The sequence below is a fragment of the Myxocyprinus asiaticus genome, chromosome 34 (genome assembly GCF_019703515.2).
Source record: "Myxocyprinus asiaticus isolate MX2 ecotype Aquarium Trade chromosome 34, UBuf_Myxa_2, whole genome shotgun sequence".
Taxonomy (NCBI): Eukaryota; Metazoa; Chordata; class Actinopteri; order Cypriniformes; family Catostomidae; genus Myxocyprinus; species Myxocyprinus asiaticus.
The window spans coordinates 28,689,772-28,711,961 of NC_059377.1; the positions used below are offsets into that span (position 1 = coordinate 28,689,772).

A 22,190-nucleotide genomic window follows, 5' to 3' on the forward strand; every position below is an offset into this window, starting at 1 on the left:
TTCAAATTGTTGGTGAAAAATCCTGCATAATGTTTTTTGAAAATCATTTAAATTCAGGCTGATCAATATTGAATCATTATTTCGAGTTGGTTCTTAGCAATGAATCACTCGAACTGGTTCCCAAATTGGTCTGAATGACTCATTCACAAATTGCACATCACTATGGTGTGCACACAAGTTTCTCTTCGCAAAAGCGACATCTAAACTCTAATATTTTAGAGCAGAGCTTAACTAGAAATATATATACTTTTTTTTTTATTATTTTTTTTATAAAACTTTCCATATATTTTAAGATTTTAATCTGAATTCCTGGAAAAGGCATGGAAATTAACACAAAAAAGAAGATTTTCAATGACCATGGAAACTCTGCAAATGTTATAGTTCTGACATCCATTTGTTAGAAGCACATCATACAGAATGGAATATTTGGTGGTAAACTAACCAGCAGAGGTTGGCATGGAGGATGCGGCAGCACCAAAAGTGAAAGCAGGGGTGGCAGAGTTTGAGCCCGAGCCGAATTGGAAAGGTTGCGCTGGGGCAGGTGCAGCAGAAGGTGCTGCGGGAGGTGCTGGCAGGCTGTCCTGTTGCTGTCCAAACATAAAAGTCTTTGCTGGGATAGGTTCAGAAGAGGAACTCTGGCCAAATATAAAGGTACTTGTTGGAGGAGGGGTGGGGGCCAGAGAAGAGGTAGTGGGGTTGCCAAAAAGGCTGGGGGTGGAGCTGGAGGAAGCAGGGGTGCTTGAAGAGTTGGCCATGAAGCCAAAAGTTGGCTTTGGAGCAGACGTGTCTGAAAAAGTACATAATCAAAGAGTCAAACTTTAATACTACATTTATTAAAGAGACCGTTCACCCAAAAGTGAAATCTCTTGCAGTCATTTTCTCACTCTTATGTTGTTCCAAACCTGTATGACAAATGCAAAGCAGAATGACAGCCTCCGTCAGCATTCACATTCAATGTATAAAAAAGAAGCAATGAAAGTAATTAGTGAATAACATACTGCCTAACATCTTATTTTGTTTTCCACAGAAGACAAAGAGAAGGCATATGGGTTTGGAACAAGGGTAAATGAGGGTGACTGAATTAACCCTTTCGCACGTACGATCAAACCAGTGTGATCTGCATTCATGTTTCTGTTTACCAGCAAAATCGGTTGTCAAAATGAACCAGCTGCTCAAATAGTCTTTTCAACATCACAATCTCTTTATTTTTATGTTACAAACTTTAAAACAATCACTAAATAAAATTATAAAGCCGTTACCATCGGAGCACATTGTTTTGATGCAGCGCTGCGGCCATGTTTTCTGATGTCAAAGAATATACAAACTAGTCAGTCCACTCGAGCCTTCTCCCATTCCGTCCTTCATAACCACTTCTGGGGCTGGGAGAGTGGAAGGGCTAGGTTTTTAGAACCTTCTATGCTCCTCCTTTTGTATGCTTCTATGACAATACAAACTCAGAATCCCATCTTGCATTGCAACGAAAATATGGTGGCACACATAGCCGGCAAGTGCATTCATGATCGTATCTTATCATAATCATTGTAAACGTCTAAAAACCACATTATATTTGTGATTATATATAATCTGACCTTCAGTGCACCCACTGTGATATAATCTGTCCTCCAGTGCATCTACTGTGTTTTAATTACAGTGTGCATTAAAGAACTTGCACTGGGAAAACCGTCAGTACAGGAGAAACTCACGTGCGAAAAGATTAGTTTATTTTTGGGTTAACTATCCTTTTAAATCCAATGCAAATCCAGAGCCAAGAAAAAGCACTAAACAAATGATCTCACTTACCTGCAACACTCTGTCCAAAACCGAATGATGGCTTCTGGGGTTCTGTTGATTCAGCAGATTTACCAAACGCAAATGTAGGCTTGGGGAGATCTTTTGGAGGGTCCAGCTTGCTGAAAGAGAAGCCCAAGGATGGCGTTGATATCTCAGCTTCCTTGGGAGCACTGAATAAGAATGTACCAGAGGGCACTGAGGTATCTTTTTTCCCTTCTGGTTTTCCAAAGGTGAAGTTAGACGTCACCTGTGTTGGCTCTTTTGCTGCTGGTTCCCCAAACTTTGGGGCAGCTGGAGAAGATTCAGCTACTTTTCCAAAAACAGGGATGCCGTTTCCTGATGTTGTTGTTGTTGAAACTGTTTCTGAGGGAGCAGGAACATCATCTTTCTCTGCCTTGGACTCGGGCACTGAGAAACTAAATGATGAATTGGAACTTGTTTTCTCAATAGGTTTATCTCCAAATGAAAAACCAGAGTTTTCAGAGCCAGCAGCTTGAGAGCCAAAGGTGATTCCACCACTGCCACCAAATTTAAATCCTGCACTAGAATCCTGAGACTCAGCCTTCTCTTCACTTGTAAACGCAGGAGTTGTGGCCAAAGAACTACCAAATGTAAAGCCCCCTGTTGAATTTGTGCTTGTTGATGTGGTTTCTGAGGAGGTACTGCCAAGTTTGATTCCACCAGAAGAGGCAACAGAGGATGAGCCCCCAAATTTAAAGGATCCTGAATTTGAGGTGGAGTCACTAGAGGACCCAAATGCAAATTGAAATCCCCCTGTGGTGGAAGTAGTATCTGAAAAAGTGCCCCCAAACTTTAGTCCAGCAGAGGTTGAGTCCGTAGAGCTGGTACCAAACTTGAAACCAGATGAGTTTGTACTGTTGGACTGAACACCAAAGGAAGAACTAAAACCTGAAACACAGCAAGAACACCGTTCATCAGCATGCTACAAGCCACAATAATAAGACTAAAGCTGAACAGTGCAGAAAAGGCATGAAATGACTTCTGGAAATATGATTGCAAGGCACTTTACCTTTGGATTCTATTTTAGCTCCTGGTTTTGCTGACTGGCAGGCCACACACTGCTGGTCATCTGCCTTATTCTGAACACAGCACACCTCGCACTCCCAGCTCCCTTCAGGTTTCTTGAACTTGTCTCTGAATCCTATCAAAGGTGCAGCAGTGCTTGCAGGTGCAGAGGCAGGAGTCAGGACCACTGAAGCTGTAGCTACAGCTCCTGTAATATGCAAAGAGGGGAATGCACAAGATAATAGTTACCATTTTAGAATCAACAAATATTAGCATTAGTTTAAATATCAACTTTGAATTCAACTAAGAAAATCAGGCAATATAATATCAGGACTTATTTATTCCTTCCCAATTCTAACTATATACTCCATATTTTCTGCTGTACATTTTAATAAACACTAACATTTCTGCCGTATCCTATCCTTTCAGCTAAAATTTCTACATCAGTTCAACACTACTTAGATCTTAGTTTACTACAGAAGTTTAATTCTCTTTCCCCGCTTTCATTTCATAACAAGCGCACACCACCACATTTTTCCAAATGCCATTAGGAAGCCGAAAAACAAGCATATATCAGAAAGCTGCTTTGATTATTATTTGCTGGTTTGTTACATTGTGCATTTTTACTTTGACTAAAATGACAGCAACACTGAAACTTTACCTGGTTTAGGGGTCTGACAGGACACACATTTCACATCCTGTGCCTTGTTTTGAACACAGCACACATCACAGTCCCAAGCCCCCTCTGGCTTCTTAAATTTGTCCCCAAATCCTAACAGTCCAGTTGCTGTAGAAGAAGTGGTGCTTGTGGTGGTTATGGGGGCAGCAGAGAGGGTGGAGGAGGTCTCAGAGAGAGTCGGTAAAGTCAGACTGGATTTCACTCCAATCCCAGGTTTGGCTGTGTCACAAGCTACGCATTTAACCACTTCTGTTTTGTTCCTGACCAGACATGTGTCACATTCCCAGCTACCAGCTGGAGGGGCAAAGAGGGAACTGATGCTTGCAGAGGTCTCTGCAGGTTTACTGTCCAATTTAGAGGCAGAGTCTGTAATGGGTTGTGGTGCGAGACAAGCCACACATTTTTTGTCTGAGGACTTATTTTGCAACAGGCAAGTGCCACAGCTCCATGAACCTGCAGGAGGTCTAAACTTGTCACCAAAACCAGAAAGAGGAGCAGATGTTGTACTCTGCATCAATGATGCAGTCTGTAAGGGTTTGTCAGCTGAGCTCTGAGCAGGGGACGAAAATCCTACAGAATAAATACAAAAAGCAAACATAAATGCATGCAAGAGAAACATGTTTTCAGGGCAAATCCTTTTAAATCTTCCTTTTCAATACATTAAAGAGACAGTAAACCCAAAAATTAAAATGTTGTTACAAAACCTAAGACTGACTTTCTTCTGTGGAACACAAATAAAGATATCAGGCAGAAAGTTAGCCTCAGTCATCATTAGGGATGTCATAAAATATCGATGTATCGATCACTGTTTGACACGTTATTTTATCTATATATTTTTGAGGCATCGATATTTTAAAATAAGCCAACATTTAAATTAGAAGCCCAATTTGCGTGCTTTCCAATCATCTCAGTTGGCTTCTGTTTAACAGTTGGGAGACCACAAGAGGTTGATATAACTTATCACACACACAGGATGAGCTGAAGTGGCGCAGGAGATTGCAGTCAATTTATGAAGGTTTTTGTACTTAAAGAATGAACAGTGACGTTGAGGAGTTTGCTGCAGGTTATTGAAACTGCACAAACTGAACTATCAGAAATAGTGACATTTCTTATGCAATTTCACTTTATGTTCAGTAGCCTTTAATGGGTCTTTCATTCAAGCTGTCAAACCACAAAACAACATACTTGTAACTGAAAATAGGCTCTATGAAAGATACATGTTCTCAATAGATCATCCAGTGATGGCTACAGTAAATAATGTTTGTCCTCTGATAGTGATGTGTCGAATTTAATGGAAAACTATGCGAGTTGCGCTCCATGGCACTTCAGAATGTTCACGCTGAGTGTTGGTGGTGTGTTCATTCCTTTGTAGAAAATAACTCTTTTGAATCTTTATGCGCCATGTCATCCACCAGAAGCATCCGGTGTGCGACCCCCTTTGATTTACCCTGCCACTCACACTTTACCAAAGTTGTGTTGATAAACATGTCTGAAGAGACAAAGACTATTGTGCAACGAGCAGCCCTATTTATATCTGAAAAAATAAAAATAAAATCACAATACATTTCGATAATCATCAGGAAAATCTTCAGATTATCGATGTGTGAAAAAGGCATCAATCCCAAGCCTAGTCATCATTCACTTACATTGTATTAAAAAAAAAAAAAAAAAGGCACAATAAAAGTGAATGAAGACTGAGGCTAACATTGCACCTAGCATCTCCTTTTGTGTTCCACAGAAGTTAATGAGCTAGTGAGTAAATTACCTCATTTTAATTTATGGGTGAACCACCCCTTTAACAAACAAACAAGATTTAAATAACAAGAGCAAATCTTACCAGGTCCCTTAAGTATATCCAATACACTCCCCTGTTTTAAGACTTCTGCAGGTTTGAAGGGTCCTTCAAATTCCTTTTCTTGACTGGCAGCTGATTTGACTGCAAATCACAAAGGAAAGAAATTATATGGACTCAATAACCTGACCTCAAATTAGAGCTCGCCTATTTGCAAAACAAGCTGTACCTGGTGCTACTGTTGGGGTGATTTTCCCGTTGGAGAAAGAAGGAATGGTTTTCATGGTAGGCGCACTGAAGGTGAATCCAGACTGTAGAAAGGAAAGAAAAATTCTATTGATGCTTGTTTTTGTGTTATAGTTATATGGCACAAAAAAAAAAAAAAAAGGAGGAGACTTACTGATGGAGAAAAAGATGGAGGGCTGGCAGCTGTTGCCTTGACAATAGGTGAAGAAAATGTGAAGGGGACAGATGGGGGTGTGGATGGTGCAGCTGGCTCCTGATTAACAAGACAAAAAAATTAGAAATCAGTTAGGGTTAAGTTTTTAATACTTAGGGTTAGGTTATGAATACTTGTCTATATATTTTTCGCAGATTATTGTTCAACATAATTGCTTCATAAGGGCCTCAGCGAGTTTGCTGAGACTAGACTTAGCACAGTCAACAACCTTTCGAGGAAGACTGTAACATCAGAGAGAGATGGCAAAGTTCTGAGATGTCAGATAGGGGGGAGGTCATACCTTGTTTGCTGCAGGTACTTCAGAGACAGTTTTAAGTGGTGTTGTGGTGGAGGTCAGCGTGTTGGGGGGAGGAGAGGAGAAATTAAAGGTGGGCAATGTGAAATTGCTGGGGAGAGAGGCGGGTGGTAAAACTGGTTCCTCAGCAACCTGAAAGAGAACAGCCTATGTGAGAACAGCAGCATCAAAGTACTCTGATGTACCACTACAGATTTACATTGTTAAAGTTCTACCCAAAGTATATGACCAACAGTCTCTGACCTCATCGTCGGGTCGTTTGGTGGAAGGTCTTGCGGTCCTTTCCCTCTTCATTTTGCCCCCTCCTGAACCAGAGCTGCTGGCCGCTGGGGTGCTGGACAAGGGAAAGAACAAACTGCTTGTGCTGGGGATTGCACAAATTAAAAGAATTAATGAGGGAAAATAAGCTTAACCACAATGTGTGAATATCTTTTTTTTTGGCTATCAAAAATAAGGCTACCATGAAGAAATTCTCACCTTGGAGGGGAGGCCTGCTCTGAAACCAGAGGTGATTGTCGTACAGGCTGCGAAAGGAAAAGTAATTTAGCTCCCTGTAGCAATGAAGAGCTCAAAATACAGATCCTTTTGCTATAATTCAATTAATTATAGCACTTTCAAAATATTTCAATGTACAAATTTTTTTTACTGTAGATCATTCCAGTGTGCAGTGTATTTTTGATTTTTATAACAAATTTAGCACAAATTCAAAATCATTCCTTTTATTTAAAGGGGAGCATCAAAAATGTTTTGCTTTCTGCTCTTTGAAGTAGTTGCACTTCGAAGTAGGTGTGTTAAATTTATACAGTGTACTATGGGTTAATATTGTACTCACAGTCCCTCTGTTGATTTTTTCGACAACTCTGTTTACTCCACCTGGGGTGAGTGATGGTCTGAAGGATATTGAGCGGTTACCAGACACTGCAGCAGCTGCTGGGACCACCAGCTTCTGCACAGGAGGGACAGACGACTCCAGCTAGAAGTCAATAGAACAACATTATATTTAATAAAATGACAATTTCCCCAAGCTTCTGCTTGATTTGCCATAACCCTTATTTTGAATTTTGGCAGCTTTTTTATCCCTCACATGTTACCTGTGCTCCTCTAGCTATCCAACAAGTTCTTGAGTTTTACTGTATTATACTGTTTGTCTTTAATCAAGTGCCATAATCTGGTTTACAATTTTTGGATTTTCCAAAACTATGTGTACATGCATATCTAAACAAAAATCTCTGAATCAATGTTAACTCATGGACATAGTTAATACCCTTTGCTGTGTGGTGTCAAGTGTGCACACTATGGACATCCATCACAAATGGTTATTATAGGCTTTAGGCTGCTGGTGCTTGGTGAATAAGCACATTGTTTTGGATTAGAGGCCAGTTGCCACAGTTGTTAACAGTACAAGACGATCAGCACAAGCAAAAGAGAAAGTTGCCAACTTTACAAGACATAAGGCACAAATGTAATTTTAAGCAGTCAGCATCAACAAAAAGATGGAACAGGTCAGCTTTACATCTATGATCTCTCAACATATACAAGACATGCCCTTCAACAACTTTTAATGGGCACTTGGTGGACACATGAATCTTTAACGGCTGTGGTACTGTTCATATTTTAAGGTGCACGTACACTTACCCTTTTCCTCTTCGACTGGAAATTTGAAATGTCAAGGTCTGTGTGATTCAATGACTGAAAGATAAAACAATTAACTTTTAAAAACTGTACTGATTTGAAAAGAACTCAGACAATTTGAAAGTGTTGCAATGAGAAAATGATATTGCACTTACTGTTGACAAAGGTGAAGAAACTGAAGACGGAATTCTTTTTGCATCCTGAAAAGGTACCAATAACATGTTAATGAAGCATTTTTTTTGTGCTAAATTCTAAATGCCAATTTTCATTCGATTAACATTGATCTGACAGGAAATTAAGGTTTTTGCCAATTCCTAGTTCTTCAATCAAGTATAAACATTTGGAATCTAGATAAGTGAGCACAGTCAGTGAACTCACAGCAAGAGGGCTGGACATGCGTTCCAGGGACTGAAGAATGCGTCTAGCTGTCGCGCTGGTTACTCCACAAGGTTGAGCTCCAGCTGGCTTTGCTTTTATCTGTCTTCTAACTGGAGGCTGAGGAACCAAAGACCAAAATACTGCATCAGTCAAAAGACGGAAAGAAACCAACAAAAGCAGCAATCTAAATCGTCATTTCGACTGATATCCTAACAAACAAAATTTATTTAGCAAAGTTATGCCAATTCATTCACATTTCAGAGTCTAACATTGACATGATTGCTCAGACCTGGTAAGGGGTAGCAGGTCGTGTACGCGCTGTTCTGATCGCAGATGCTCCTCCATATGTGGTCTTCCCTGGGTAGAAGGGTGAATCCCCCAACTGACTGGAGTTCAGCACTGAACTGTTCAACACTGACTACAAGAGAGCACATGGGTTTAAAAGCAATCTTTCAGTTCTTAATGAGTAAATTGGTGACATCACCAAACTTGTATATTCCTCACCTTAAAGGAATACCATCACATTAAGTATAGAATGTCTTAGCATATCGATATGTCCTGATTTCTCAGTTCTCAAATGATAAATGAAAACCTTCCATTGCTCCTGACATGAGCTAACAAGAACAAATCAATGTGAAGCCTATGAAACACTTACTGATGTGGAAGTGCCGAAGACTGACAGGTTGAAGGCTGGTTTCTTAATGCCAGACTGAGATGGTTGTGATCCAGAGTGGATGCGTTCCGTCTCTGGAGACCAGAGGAGTGGCACCGTCTTTGATGTGGGCACATCTGCAAGAAGATTAAACCCTGATCTTAGTTCTATCTACACCTCTTGTAATACTAAAAAATCCTATTTATCTGGGGCCTGGGTAGCTCAGCGAGTAAAGACGCTGACTACCAACCCTGGAGTCGTGAGTTCGAATCCAGGGCGTGCTGAGTGACTCCAGCCAGGTCTTCTAAGCAACCAAATTGGCCCGGTTGCTAGGGAGGGTAGAGTCACATGGGTTAACCTCTTTGTGGTCGCTATAATGTGGTTCTCGCTCTCAGTGGGGCACGCGGCAAGTTGTGCATAGATAGCGTAAAGCCTCCACACGCGCTATGTCTCTGCTGTAACACGCTCAACAAGCCACGTGATAAGATGCATGGATTGACGGTCTCAGACACGGAGGCAAATGAGATTCGTCCTCCACCACCCGGATTGAGGTGAGTCACTCAAAAAAAAAATCCTATTTATCCTAAAATCTGTTCTTACGAAAATATATTCAAGCAATTGTTACAATTTAGTGTGTTCTTTTTGTCCATTGCTCAGGAAATATTATTGGCTAATATGCAAAACTTTTATCTATTGCTTTCTGCACGTTAAACACTGCTTTTTACCTTTATCAGATGCACGTGACGAAAAGCCACTGGTGGTGGAGATGTTGTCATCCTCATGCTGAGAGCTTGAATCTTTAATCTCCTTCACCAGGGAAAAGTTGGAGGTTACAGCGAAAGGGCTTCCCGAAAAGGGTGCTGTAGATGTGGAGGGCTGTGAGAAGAGGAAACTTGAGTCCCCTAGTGCAGGGGAGCCGTCCAGAGAGGAGAAATGCAGGTGTGTGCGATTGAGTGGGGGTCTTGACAGAGCATCCTGAAAGTTCAATGATGCTCTGCTTGTAGATGGTTCTGCAAATTAATTCAACACAATTTTTAAAATAATTTCCACAGAACTTATTTGCATTTGCATCATCATAGCAGAACCTTGAACAGAGAAAAAAAAATGCATATAGTGTCATGATTATACTCCACAACGTGTTCCAGAACCTAGTGAGTTCATGCGCTCATGACATGGAAAGCTATTCGAAACAGTATACAGCACAATGATGCTGACTTAAAAGATACCTTGTTTTGACCAAAACCTAATGTAGCATTGCATGTATCCTCAGCAGATTTGCCCAGAAAACACAAATTCAGTGAAATTTGACATTTTTTGTGAAATTGGAGGAAATGTCAGTAAGTAACTGCATTCAGTACAGAAATGCACTGATGGTTCCATACATTTAAAAATGCACTAATTCATCTAGTGCGTGTGTTTTGTGTTTGTTCTTAGAAAATTGTGTTGTCAGCTAACATCAGTCTCTATTGGTAGTAGCAGTAGTAGTAATAATAAATCCTTATTTTCTCTTCAAAGAGCTCTGGCATGAAATGTGACACTTCCTCACATGAAGTGCACATCGATGGAGTTGCTGCCTAAATACTTCAAATCAGTGACTTATGAGGTCGTCTTAGAAGGTAGATGTCCATGTGTACAGCAGACTGAGGTAGCTCATTAAGTTTTGGAATAGAGCTTTTGTGTGTCTGCAGGACAGCATCTACACAACATACCTGTGTTACTTGTGCTCGGCTCTGGAGAGTCTCGTCCATCTGGGTGTGGGGCGGCATCATCATTGCCATTGGGGGGAGGAGCAACATTGTTCCGCTCCACCCTGACTGCAGCTCCTTCACCCTCTGCAACATCTCCATTTTTGAAGTATTTGTGCAGCCAGGAGGGGACTATGCTCTTCACTGTATCTGTCACTCGACTGATCAGGCCTGGCTGCTGTTGGACAGAAAAGACGTCATTAGCATATAAAGCAGAGTTACAACAAAAGAACCACAGCTAATCTGTAGACCCTTTAATTCATGAACAGGGCCGCACAAATAATGAAAATAATATCGAAATCGCGATATGACCTTGTGCAATTATTAAAATGCAATGGGCTGCGATTTAATTAAATAAATGGTGTGCTCACTTCAGTCTGTGCGTGCTGCTTCGTCCTGTCTGTATTGTGTTAGTGCATTATTTGTGTTTTTAGAGTAGTTCTGTGCTCCACAACTCCATCTCGTGCCCAGAGTGACAGATTTTTGAGAGTTCAGTTACGTTTGCTAACGTGCGCTGAACGAGTTATATTTAAAGCGCTCCAGATTCACTTTTGCGTAATTCCAAATATGTTCGGCCACTACAAATTAAAGTAACAAATAATACACCCCATGGCACGGGGTATTTGTGACAGAGGAGAAGACTTCAAAAAGAGGAGCACATTATACAGCTGTTGTGAATATGAACTCAGCTACACAACTTGCCTTGTGCAAGTTAAGATTTTATTACAGAAATACACTCACTGAGCACTATATTACGAACACCTGTATACCTACTTATTCATACTATTATCTAATCACCCAATCATGTGGCAGCAGTGTAATGCAGAAAATCATTCAGATACATGTCAGGAACTTCAGTTAATGTTCAAATCAACCATCAGAATGGGGAAAAAATGTGATCTCAGTGATTGACCATGGCATGATTGTTGGTGCCAAACAGGCTGGTCTGAGTATTTCTGTAACTGCAGATCTCCTGGGATTTTCACTCAAGTCTCAAGAGTTTACTCAGAATGGTGCCAAAAACAAGAAACACTGATGAGCAGCAGTTCTGCGGACAGAAATGCCTTGATGATGAGAGAGGTCAATGGAGAATGGCCAGACTGGGTCGAGCTGACAAAGGCTACGGTATCTCTCTGTACACTTGTAGTGTGCAGAATTGCATCTCAGAATGCACAACACATCGAACCAAAAGACCACGTTGGGCACCCTATTAGGACAACAGTGTTCCTAATAAAGTGCTCAGTGAGTGTACATTACAATTGTATAATAATAATTAATATAATATTACAATAATATACTAAATTTGGTTCCTTTGTATTTAAATTTTTTTATTGATTCATCTTTTAAACAAAGAAAAGCAAAACATATACAAACAGAATCAATATTTAACCCTCACTATTACCGATATATCGCTATCGACGTATATTTTACCAATATGCAACTTTTTTTCAGAACATATAATGCAGAAAACAATGCTTTAGAATTGGTGTCATAACATAGTTTGTCCAGCAGAGCACGCTCCGACTCCATTGTTTACAGAGCTGAACTGACTCTGCAGACAGGGCGGAGTTCAGCGGTGTCTGGGTAAGTTGACTAGTTTGTGAAATACATACTGGAAACTTAATAAACAATGACCCCATCATTTTCTCTTTTCAATATAACTAATATAACATTAACCTTGTCCCTGACAACCATGTCACTTATGTCTGTTTGCTGTTAGCCAGCTATAGTTTGTCAGTAATGTAGCAGATTGAAAGGTAAACATCAGAACATCTTTTTGCAGCTCAACAGACAACGGTGCGGTGTTGGATTGTGCTTGATGAGTGTTGATTTCATGCTATGTTGTTACCTAGTTGGTGAGACACAATGCTGGAAAGTAAAATAAACAACATCCGTCTTTTACTCTCCATGACAACGAGCTTATAGCTAACTAGCTAAGCACGTAGCTACTTTCATTGTTGTCAGCTGAGTGGAAGCTAATGAGTAAACATGTATTCACCAAACTGTTTTGTTCAGGATTCACAGTTTGGTACCCCCTTCAACTGAACAATTCCAGTCATTGCATTTATAAAATGTAATATTTAGAAGTCTGGTTTTCCACCGTTGAATGTTTCCCCTGAACTTGTATAGCAGAATACGGTGCAACACCGCTGCTTATCTGTTTATCTTGACTCAGCAGTATTAATAGACAGCATTTGACTGATACTAAACAGTACTGATGTTTATTAAGCTATTTATTGTATTTGTATTTATTCTCTATTTTCTGTGTTCATTTCTAGAATTTGTTGACAATGTATAATAATGTCAAATATTCTTTGATAAAAATATTTGTTTAAGAAAATAGCCTTCTGAGTACCTTTGCATAGTCATATCAGTGCAAAATTGGTGAAAAATCCACATAGGAAAGGTCTGTTTTCATTCCAGCTCAAATATTAAATATATCGGCCACCATATCGGTAATCGGTGAATTTTCTCTCTCTAAAATTGGTATCAGTCTCAAAAACCCCATATCGGTCGGGGCTCTAATCACACACAGACTACACCTCTCTCTCCACTGTCCCTCCCCAAGAGCCCTCAAAACAAGCCAGATATTTGCCCCATTTCCCCACAAAGAAGTCTAAATTCCCCAGTCTTCTGGATGACCCCTTTTCAAAAGCCGCCACCCTGCCCATCTCCGAACACCACTCCTGAAATGGGGGCGCTCCAGCCGACTTCCAACCCCTTAAAACTATCTGTTTGTCGATCATAACGCTAGTTAGGACCCAGTTTTTTGTGTGCTTATTCTCCATATTAATAACTACCCCATAAAAAGAAAATTTGAGTGCCCAATACCTCTCACATTAAACACTGAATCTTCAACCAAAATTCTTGGATTTTAACACACCCATAAAAGACATGGGTTGAGTCTCCATCTTCTGATTGACATCGCCAGCAGGTGGGCGTGTCTTTAAGACCGAGCCTATACAATCTAGAGGGGGTCCAATAGAATCTATGTAAAATCTTGAATTGCATAAAGTGCACCCTTGCATCTCTAGATACAGACTTGATGTTATTTAGATTCCTAGCCTACACTCCCTCCTCCAATACCAAGTTTAAATCTTTCTCCCATAAACTCCTGAGAAGATGAATTTCCATCCCCCAGACTCTGACTTAACAGGGAGTAATACACTGATGCCTCAAGACCTTTTCCAAAAGGGCAGGGCAGGTGGCGCAACTGTAAATACTTATAGAACTGAGATCTGGGAATCCCAAAATGTTGAAAGGATCTCAACACTCCACTCTCATATAGGCCAACGAGTGTAGTAAAAAAAAATATCTGAAGCACTGGCCCGACCGGGCCAGTAGAAAAAATCCTTAGCGTTGAGCCCTGAATGTGAATATGAAGACGACTTTTCTCTGTTTCACTTTTTTATTTATTTGTTTGTTTGTGGCTGAAGTGAAAAAGGTCCAGGTTAAGTTCTTTTTAAGAGGACTCAAGTGTAAACCCTCAGAGTAGCCTTTTTATTGGCAGTAGAACATGGCCAAAACATTACCAAACTTTGGTCAAAAGGAATCACTTACGGGGCCAGGGTAGATCAGCGAGTAAAGACGCTGACTACCACCCCTGGAGTCGCGAGTTCGAATCCAGGGCGTGCTGAGTGATTCCAGCCAGGTCTCCTAAGCAACCAAATTGGCCCGGTTACTAGGGAGGGTAGAGTCACAAGGGGTAACCTCCTCGTGGTCACTATAATGTGGTTCTCGCACTCGGTGGGGCACGTGGCGAGTTGTGCGTGGATGCCACGGAGAATAGCGTGAAGCCTCCATACATCAGTACAAATGAACGCTTCACCTCATTATCCTATATTACCTAATTGGTGGTGCCAACTATGCAGTATTTGGTCAACTTTGATACCCTTTGTGCTAATGAATATGCATGTCAAATTGTGCAACTTGAGGAGAGTGTCATTACTTTTCCAAGCAATCAGACTGATGATTTTTATCTGCATTCGAAAATAATCCCACAGATTTACATTCAAGGAAGGATTCAAGAAATACCTAGGGACCAACTCAAACCAAATCTTTGGCACTGTGGGGTGAAAGCAGTGAACAGCTGACAGACAGAAGTGTTTAAACTCAGAAGTAAAATGGGATCTCCCGATAACCATGTTCATGTCACTTTCAACTTTTCTATAACTAAGTGTGCAGCGGCCAGCAAGACCCATGAACAGATAACATTGTAACTTTAAACAAACGACTTAACGAAGGACTCTTGTCCCCATTCTTTTTATTTTTTTATATTAACAATTTTTATTGATTCCATTCAACAAATTAAATAAACACTGCAGAAAATGCAGAATCAAATTATGTACAATTAAACCCTTCCCCCCGAACACCTATAAAGTAACTTAATGCAACCAATAAATGTGCTCCCGAACCCATACATTTCCAAAATCTTAAAAAGATAATCCCATTCTACCATATCAAACGCCTTTTCGGCATCAAGTGAGATGGCAGCGACCGTAGATTGATCATTCGCAACTGACAACATGATATTGATGAGACACCTAATATTATCAGAAGAGCTACGGCCTCGAATAAAACCCACCTGATCTATAAGTGATGTCATAACTTTACTTAATCGATTAGCCAGAATTTGACATTTTTACATCTAACTGGATCAGGGAAATTGGGCAGTAACTTTTACACTAGCTTGGATCTTTGTCCTTTTTAAGAATCAGACTGATCCGGGCTTGTGTCATGGTTGGCAGAAGTTTCCATTCTTTAATGATTCTGTATAAACTTCTAACAAAAGTGGAGCCAGTTCTGTAACATAAGATTTGAAAAACTCAGAGGAAATGCCATCAGGCCACGGAGCATTATTAATAAAAGCATTATTAATATCAATGGCCGAGGTAAATATTTCACCGAGGGAATGGTAGAAAAAGACTCTCTCTACTTTATATATCTAGCCAAAAGTTTTCCTGCTTTGTTCCCCAACTCAAAGTATGACTATCTTGCCCTGAATAACCAAAACTCCACTTTCCATGACAAAATAGTATTATATCTATATTTCAATCGGGTCAATTCTCTGAGGCCATCAGATGACATACGGCGCTTCAGCTCTGCCTCGGCACTTTTAATATTTCCTTCCAACTTCACTAGTTCTTGTGCTTTGGATTTTTTGGTGAATGAGGCATACTGTATGATCCGACCCCTAAGAACCACTTTAAGTGCCTCCCAAGCCACGCCCACAGAGGATACTGAGGACCAGTTGGTCTCCATATAAACATTGATTTCAGTCCTCAACATTTGTTGGAAGTCAGGATTTTGCAAAAGGGACACATTAAGGCGCCAACTATATGATTTCTTTTTCTCTGTATATGGCAACACCTCTAAACTCACCAGGACGTGATCTGAGACTAAGATATTTCCAATTGAGCAATCAACAACAGATGAAATGAGGGATTTGGATATAAAAAAATAAAAAATAATCTATTCTAGAATAAATCTTATGGACTGATAAAAAAAAATAAATAAAAAAAAATGTATAGTCCCTACCAGATGGGTTCAAATGTCTCCAAATATCTGTAAGACCAAGATTTTTTACACGTCCTGTGAAGCGTCAATGTTGCTCTAGGGGGTTTACACACTTTTGCTTCACTATGATCAAGGACTGAGTCCATCAAAAGATTAAAGTCTCCTCCCAATATTACATCATAAGGGGTGCCAGCAGTTTGCAGCATCCCTTCAAGATCTATAAAAAAAGCCCTGATCATCAGTGTTAGGTGCGTAAATATTAGCCAAAATCAAACTTTGCCCTTGAATTTCAGCTAGAACAATAATGACTCTCCCTAATTTATCTTTAGTCTGTTTGAGACATTTGAATTGTAGATGTTTACTAATCAATATAATGACTCCCTTGCTCTTACTTGAGCCAGCACTAAAGAAAACATGTCCACCCCATATCTTCCCAAATTTGTCAGCTTCCTGCAGGGAGAGATTTTTCTTGAAGAAACACTATATCATATTTCTTACGTTTAAGAAATAACCTTCCTTCTTTTTATGGGGTGCCCCAACCCATTCACATTCCATGTGGAGAGAGATAGTACACTCATATTAACATTTGACATTGATATAGTAGAAAAAATAAATTGTGTCAAAAACAAAATTATACAGACCACATTCCCCATTAGTGAAACAAATCAAACCCCGAACTTCCCCCTGAACAAAACAAACAGAAAAAAGCGTGCGCATTAACCCCGCGCACGAAAGCGCCAACAATCTCTCTAAACTCAAAAGGTCCAAGAACGCCCACGAGCCCCCACGACAACTTTGCCATCGGATTGCTCAATTTTACATAACAGAAAATACATTGTAAAATAAACCCCAGCCAATAGGAAGAATGAACACAAAGAACGTGTAGATTTATTCACAGAACTGTCTCAAAGGTGTGATCTTCCACAAAGCAAATTCCAGCTGATATAAAACAGTTCAGATTCCTCGGACAGACAAACGAATGTTCAGTGAGCCAGCTGTTAGAGTTCAGCGGATGACGTAATCATTCCAATGTCCCGTAAAAATACTCAAAACAAACTCCAGCCAGCAGGAGGAATAAGCATGAAGAACGAACAGATTAATCCACAGCTGTTCCAAAGGAGTGTTACTCAATAGAACAAGCTCCAGCCGCTAGGCGGAACCAATACAAAAAGAAACAAAACCGGCATCCCGGTTCCCCGGATGGTCGAGTCAATTCACTCGGAGGCCGCATAAAAGTATATACAATGACTTACACAATCCGTCAACTTTATAAAAGACATCCTTTGTGTGAGCATGTAGATATTTTGTGGTCATCCGTAGTGTCCACTCTCAAACTGGCCGGGAACTTCAATGCAAAAGTAATCTTTCGTCAATGCAAAAGGTTAAGGAAAAATGTTATTCACAAAAACTCCAGCCGCTCGGCGGAGCCAACGCAAAAAGAAACCAAAATTACGCCCAGCTTCCTCAAAGCCAGAGTAAGTACAGTGAGTCGACCCACTCACATGAGAAACACCCAATGGTTTACTCACCCATTGATTCTATAAAAGACATTGCCTGATTGGGACATGTAAATACTTTGCAACCGTCCTTCGTTTCAATTCTCAGTTTGGCCGGAAACATCAGAGCAAAAGTGATCTTTCACTGATGTAAGAGTCTCTTACATTCCTTGAACCGATCGCATTTCTCTCGAACTCGCAAAGTCCAGGAACAAGAAAATATTATGGTTCTTCCAAGAAAGCTTCCCTTTGCTCCTCGCCTGGCACAACACAAGATATTTATCGGATGATCTCAGAAATTTGGCCAGAATCGATCAGGGCCTTTCTCCCTCAGCAAATCTGAGAGCTGGGACTCTGTGTGCTCGCTCGATTTCCAGTTTATAGCCTGTTATGTCGAGCAGACTCGGGAAAAGCTCGTCCAGGAATTTCACCATATCTCTGCCCTCCTCATGCTCAGGAATTCCAACAATTCGAACGTTATTCCTGCGGCTTCTATTCTCAAGATCTTCAAGCTTTTCAAGATGTTCCAAATCAACTTTGGTCACGGGCAGATTAGCGGTTAATTCCCTCTCTGAAGATTCCGGACAATCGATTCATCTCTCAACATCAGTCACTCTTGTAACTAACTCAGAGAATTTTAATTTCATCACCGTAATCGATCGACGATTACAGCGAGATTTCTCCAAATCAGCAAGAACCTTCGTCAGCATCACCGACATGGACAACTGACGCTGGATCACCTCTCCCGCTGCACCATCCAAATCGAGTCCCCGGTCTGTAGGCCTGTCGGGGCTTTCATCCTGAACATGTAAATGTCTTTTAATGTCTCCAGAGCCCGAGGATTTTGACATTTCTTTGCCATGTTTTGCCTCAAAGAGCAAATGCGTAACTGGGTGTACCGAATTTCACTTGATTATAAAATTTAGCAAAGTGCGCAGAGCTCGTCGCTCACACGTCTGCTTCTTGCATGGCATCACGTGACCTCCCTCTTGTCCCCATTTAACATATTGTGTGAGGACGCGGTTTGGTCCCCAAGGCTAGAGACTGCAGGGATTTGAGAGCTTCAGTTGTAGTCTAAAAGGGGCCCTGGGACCAAACCACTGTGCAAGAACTACAGGCTTACTGTTTTCCAACAGAGCTCCAGGGTTAGGATACATCAACACCACAGATCAGCTCTTTGGCTGAACGTTGTAAGCATGTGACTCACAGGCAGGTGGGGAAGCTAAATAGTTCATTTAGCCCCAGCAGAAGAGAAGCCAGGAGAGAATGCACAATCAAAATGGAAGGACTGTAATACTTACAGCTACTTCTGTTTTAATATAAGCACTGCACAGTTGTTCAAGACTACATATAGGAAACGCTAAACACATCACACTCTACGCCAGCTGTGTGTATGGCAGGGGCCTCCAGCATGAGCTTAGTGTTGCAACATAAGTCACTTCCTGACAACAGTGCACACATGGTGCGATCCAAGGTCAGCATGGCCAGTCGATACTACTAGAAATCTGTGGAAAAGCAGTTTTAAACAGTGTGCAGGAGCACATTCACTTTCTCCTTCAAAAGCGTTCACTTCAGCCAAAATTCACACCATAATCACAGTTCTCTGGCTTGACGTCACCTAATCTAGCCAACAAATCTGCAAGCACGACTCTCAGCAAGGGCTGTTCAAATTATCGATATGACGTTACATCATCATGTTCTCCTTTACGGTGCATGTATCAATGCAGCTGAGTCCGTGCTACCAGTGCATGTGTCAAGATAAAGCCGGCGAAATATTCGCTTCATTTACTCTTAACCAGGGTATGAAATTATCCAAAAGGCTGGTACTTTTTAAACAGTGGGAGGTAAATTGGCTCATCCTTCTGCTGACCTGGAAGTTTCAGACCCCGCACGCACCTGTGTTTAGCGTTGTCCACTTGTGATCAGATCTCCTGAGATGGATGTTAAAACCAGGTCTGAACAGAGCAAGCGGGACATTTTACAAGAGATGTCATTGCTTAGACACAAAATAGCATGCTTGAAGGAACACATTTGATCATATTTTGAAGAACAGATGAAAAAAAAAAAAAAAAAGCAGCCGGTGCACATGTCTGATTAGCTGTTTGTTGAGATGCTCAATGTTGGTCCCACTCATGAATGCAGCACAAGAACACACCTTTGAAGAGTTTTCTTTATGTCAGAGGCTTGCAAACAGCTCTGTTCTTGTGAGTGCTGCAAATGATCTCAGGCCATCTCAGAAGGTGCTCGGAGTTCAAATCACTTTAAGCCCAGTAGTGCGCATTTTACTGAACATGGATTGTGAATAGTTTGTATACTGTATATATGAATTGGATAAAGACGGCTGTAAAAATCAAAGTGGTTGGTAAAACTGGGTCAAAAAAATTAGTTTCGTACTAGCGCTGCAAGATGTATAGAATTTAATGAAATATCACAAATGTAAATATCACAATCTGCATATCGCAATGACTTGTGATAACGGAATTATTGCAATACAGTAACGTTCATGGCGATGCAGATATAGAGAACAGACCGGGCGTGCATTTGTGTGCAGAGTGCAAATCCCGTGAGGGCTAAAAATTTCTCAACTCATTTTCTCCATTGTCATTTAAACATTAACAAAATGGGCGATAACATGAGAAGAAACATTTCAGTATGTTGTGCTGTATCTTTCGACATACCCTCTGATGTTCATTTAAGTTTTTTTTTCATGCTATAAGTTAGAGCAAGCGCTGTGCCACGCTACATTTGAATGTGCAGCTATTGCAATCGGTCACATGCACCATTAAAAAGCATGAACAGATTAAAGACTGAAAAAATTTTAAGAGAGTAAAATGGTGTTTTTCCAAAAAATACATCTGACTTAGTGACTCCAGTCAGGCTTCCTAAGCAACCAATTGGCCCGGTTGCAAGGGTGGGTAGAGTCACGTTGGGTTAACCTCCTCGTGGTCGCTATAATGTGATTCTCACTCTCGGTGGGGCGCGTGGCGAATTTTGCATGTATGCAGCGGAGAATAGCGTGAAGCCTCCACACGCGCTAGGTCTCCGCAGTAACACGCTCAACAAGCCACATGATAAAATGCGCAGATTGACGTCTCAGACACGGAGGCAACTGAGATTCGTCGTCCGCCACCCAGATTGAGGCGAGTCACTTCACCACCACGAGGATTTAAAGCGAATTGGGCATTCCAAACTGGGAAGAAAAGGGTAGAAAATCCCCCCCAAAAAACGACATCTGACTCAAATGATGGAGCATGTCACATTTGTCTATATCTAGCTGTATCCAGCTCTGTCCTGTGCAGATAATAATGACACCAGACCCTGTATACAAAGTCAGACTTGGTTTGTTTATTGGTCTCTGTGGATCTGTGTGGTTATATCAAAGGATGGGTTTCAATTAATGGATTGTCCCATGATTCATTTCTCGCAGTCTAAAGTTCAGCACGGACTGAGAGCAGGTGTGAAATGCGAATTGCTACAGCAAGCTCTTCTGGACATCATTTTCAAAATAAGAGTTTAAATGAACTAATTATGAAATTGATATAAAACATGAATTAGTGTAAAAATAAAATATTTTTTAGGGATGCACCAATCCGATACTGACGTTTTTAGACGGATCGGGTATCGGTCCGACAAGCCCGATCCATATTCGATACTGTGTGTTAAACATGTTCGTTACTGTCAAGCTCAAATAATGACATAAAAGAACCATTAAAACACCATTTAAGTAGTTCATATGATTTGTGCATTTTATTCAAAGCCACATGAAGACGTGTGATAGCTCTGTGAATCACAAAATGCTGTGTTTAATAAGTAAATATATAAAATGCATGCGCAGCTCCAGCACGTTATTGAATGGCGCTGCTCTGTTTACACACACACACGCGGCTATTTTTAGCCTTCATGCGGTGTGCAATATTTGAGCACTACTCACGAACAACATCTCAGATATAGATGCTCAAAACTTCAGTTCACATATAATATGCATTTAGAATGGCACTGGAGGTGCTTTTTTTTTTTTTTTTTTTACCAGAATTTGAATAAGACGCTAATTAAACTACTGTGAACTTGCCTACAAACAGACACATACAGGACTTCCTGGAGAGTTCAGAACGTCAAAATAAAGCGTGAGGGTTTAAAAGTTAAAGGTGCACGATTGAGATATATTACTATATATTACTATTATAATATTATTATTATCATTTGTTCACAAATTATAATAATATTGAAGTTGAATGGGTTCCAAAAAATAACTGTGTGAAAAGTGAACTGATATCTTATAACTAAATTGAACAAAAAAAAAAAGAGATCTAAATCCTTTAAAGTCCAGATACAAGTTGAAAAATGTTTGCACTTGTACTGATGACTTATACTAGAATTACTGTTAATTTTGCTGCTACATTATCCAGTATACCAGTTAACAATAACGTTTTTCTTAATAAGCTATACATTTATATTGAATTAATGTGTAGTTTTTTTTAATATATATATATATATATTTATATTAAAGAGCACACCCAATTAGTTACACACAATAATATAAAGATATTCTAAACTGATTATGCAAAAAACAACACTGGTATCGGATTGGGATCGGTATCAGCCGATACTGAGATTTCCGATATCGGAATCGGAAGAGAAAATGTGGTATCGGTGCATCCCTAATATTTTTCAACATAGATTCTTCTTGGATATCCCATAATATTATAAAATTAACTATATATTCATAT

The 22,190-nt window shown here is 40.3% G+C and overlaps 1 protein-coding gene across 2 annotated transcripts in view; it reads right to left on the reverse strand.

The window, feature by feature from the left end:
• Window positions 1-22,190, reverse strand: part of LOC127425393 (nuclear pore complex protein Nup153-like) — a 32,354-nt gene that overhangs the window by 6,709 nt on the left and 3,455 nt on the right. The window contains exons 2-19 of one of the 2 annotated variants that reach the window (XM_051671371.1): window positions 10,415-10,628; window positions 9,431-9,715; window positions 8,709-8,842; window positions 8,343-8,471; window positions 8,054-8,170; window positions 7,831-7,875; window positions 7,679-7,732; window positions 6,876-7,016; window positions 6,521-6,567; window positions 6,287-6,377; window positions 6,029-6,175; window positions 5,689-5,787; window positions 5,518-5,599; window positions 5,334-5,432; window positions 3,479-4,066; window positions 2,822-3,025; window positions 1,801-2,700; window positions 443-787 (exon numbers count right to left, since the gene is read on the reverse strand). In XM_051671371.1, the coding sequence (XP_051527331.1) occupies window positions 443-787; window positions 1,801-2,700; window positions 2,822-3,025; window positions 3,479-4,066; window positions 5,334-5,432; window positions 5,518-5,599; window positions 5,689-5,787; window positions 6,029-6,175; window positions 6,287-6,377; window positions 6,521-6,567; window positions 6,876-7,016; window positions 7,679-7,732; window positions 7,831-7,875; window positions 8,054-8,170; window positions 8,343-8,471; window positions 8,709-8,842; window positions 9,431-9,715; window positions 10,415-10,628 (3,721 nt within the window). Of the gene's footprint in view, window positions 1-442; window positions 788-1,800; window positions 2,701-2,821; window positions 3,026-3,478; window positions 4,067-5,333; window positions 5,433-5,517; window positions 5,600-5,688; window positions 5,788-6,028; window positions 6,176-6,286; window positions 6,408-6,520; window positions 6,568-6,875; window positions 7,017-7,678; window positions 7,733-7,830; window positions 7,876-8,053; window positions 8,171-8,342; window positions 8,472-8,708; window positions 8,843-9,430; window positions 9,716-10,414; window positions 10,629-22,190 lie in introns of both variants that reach the window. The other variant, XM_051671370.1, reaches the window with a different exon arrangement.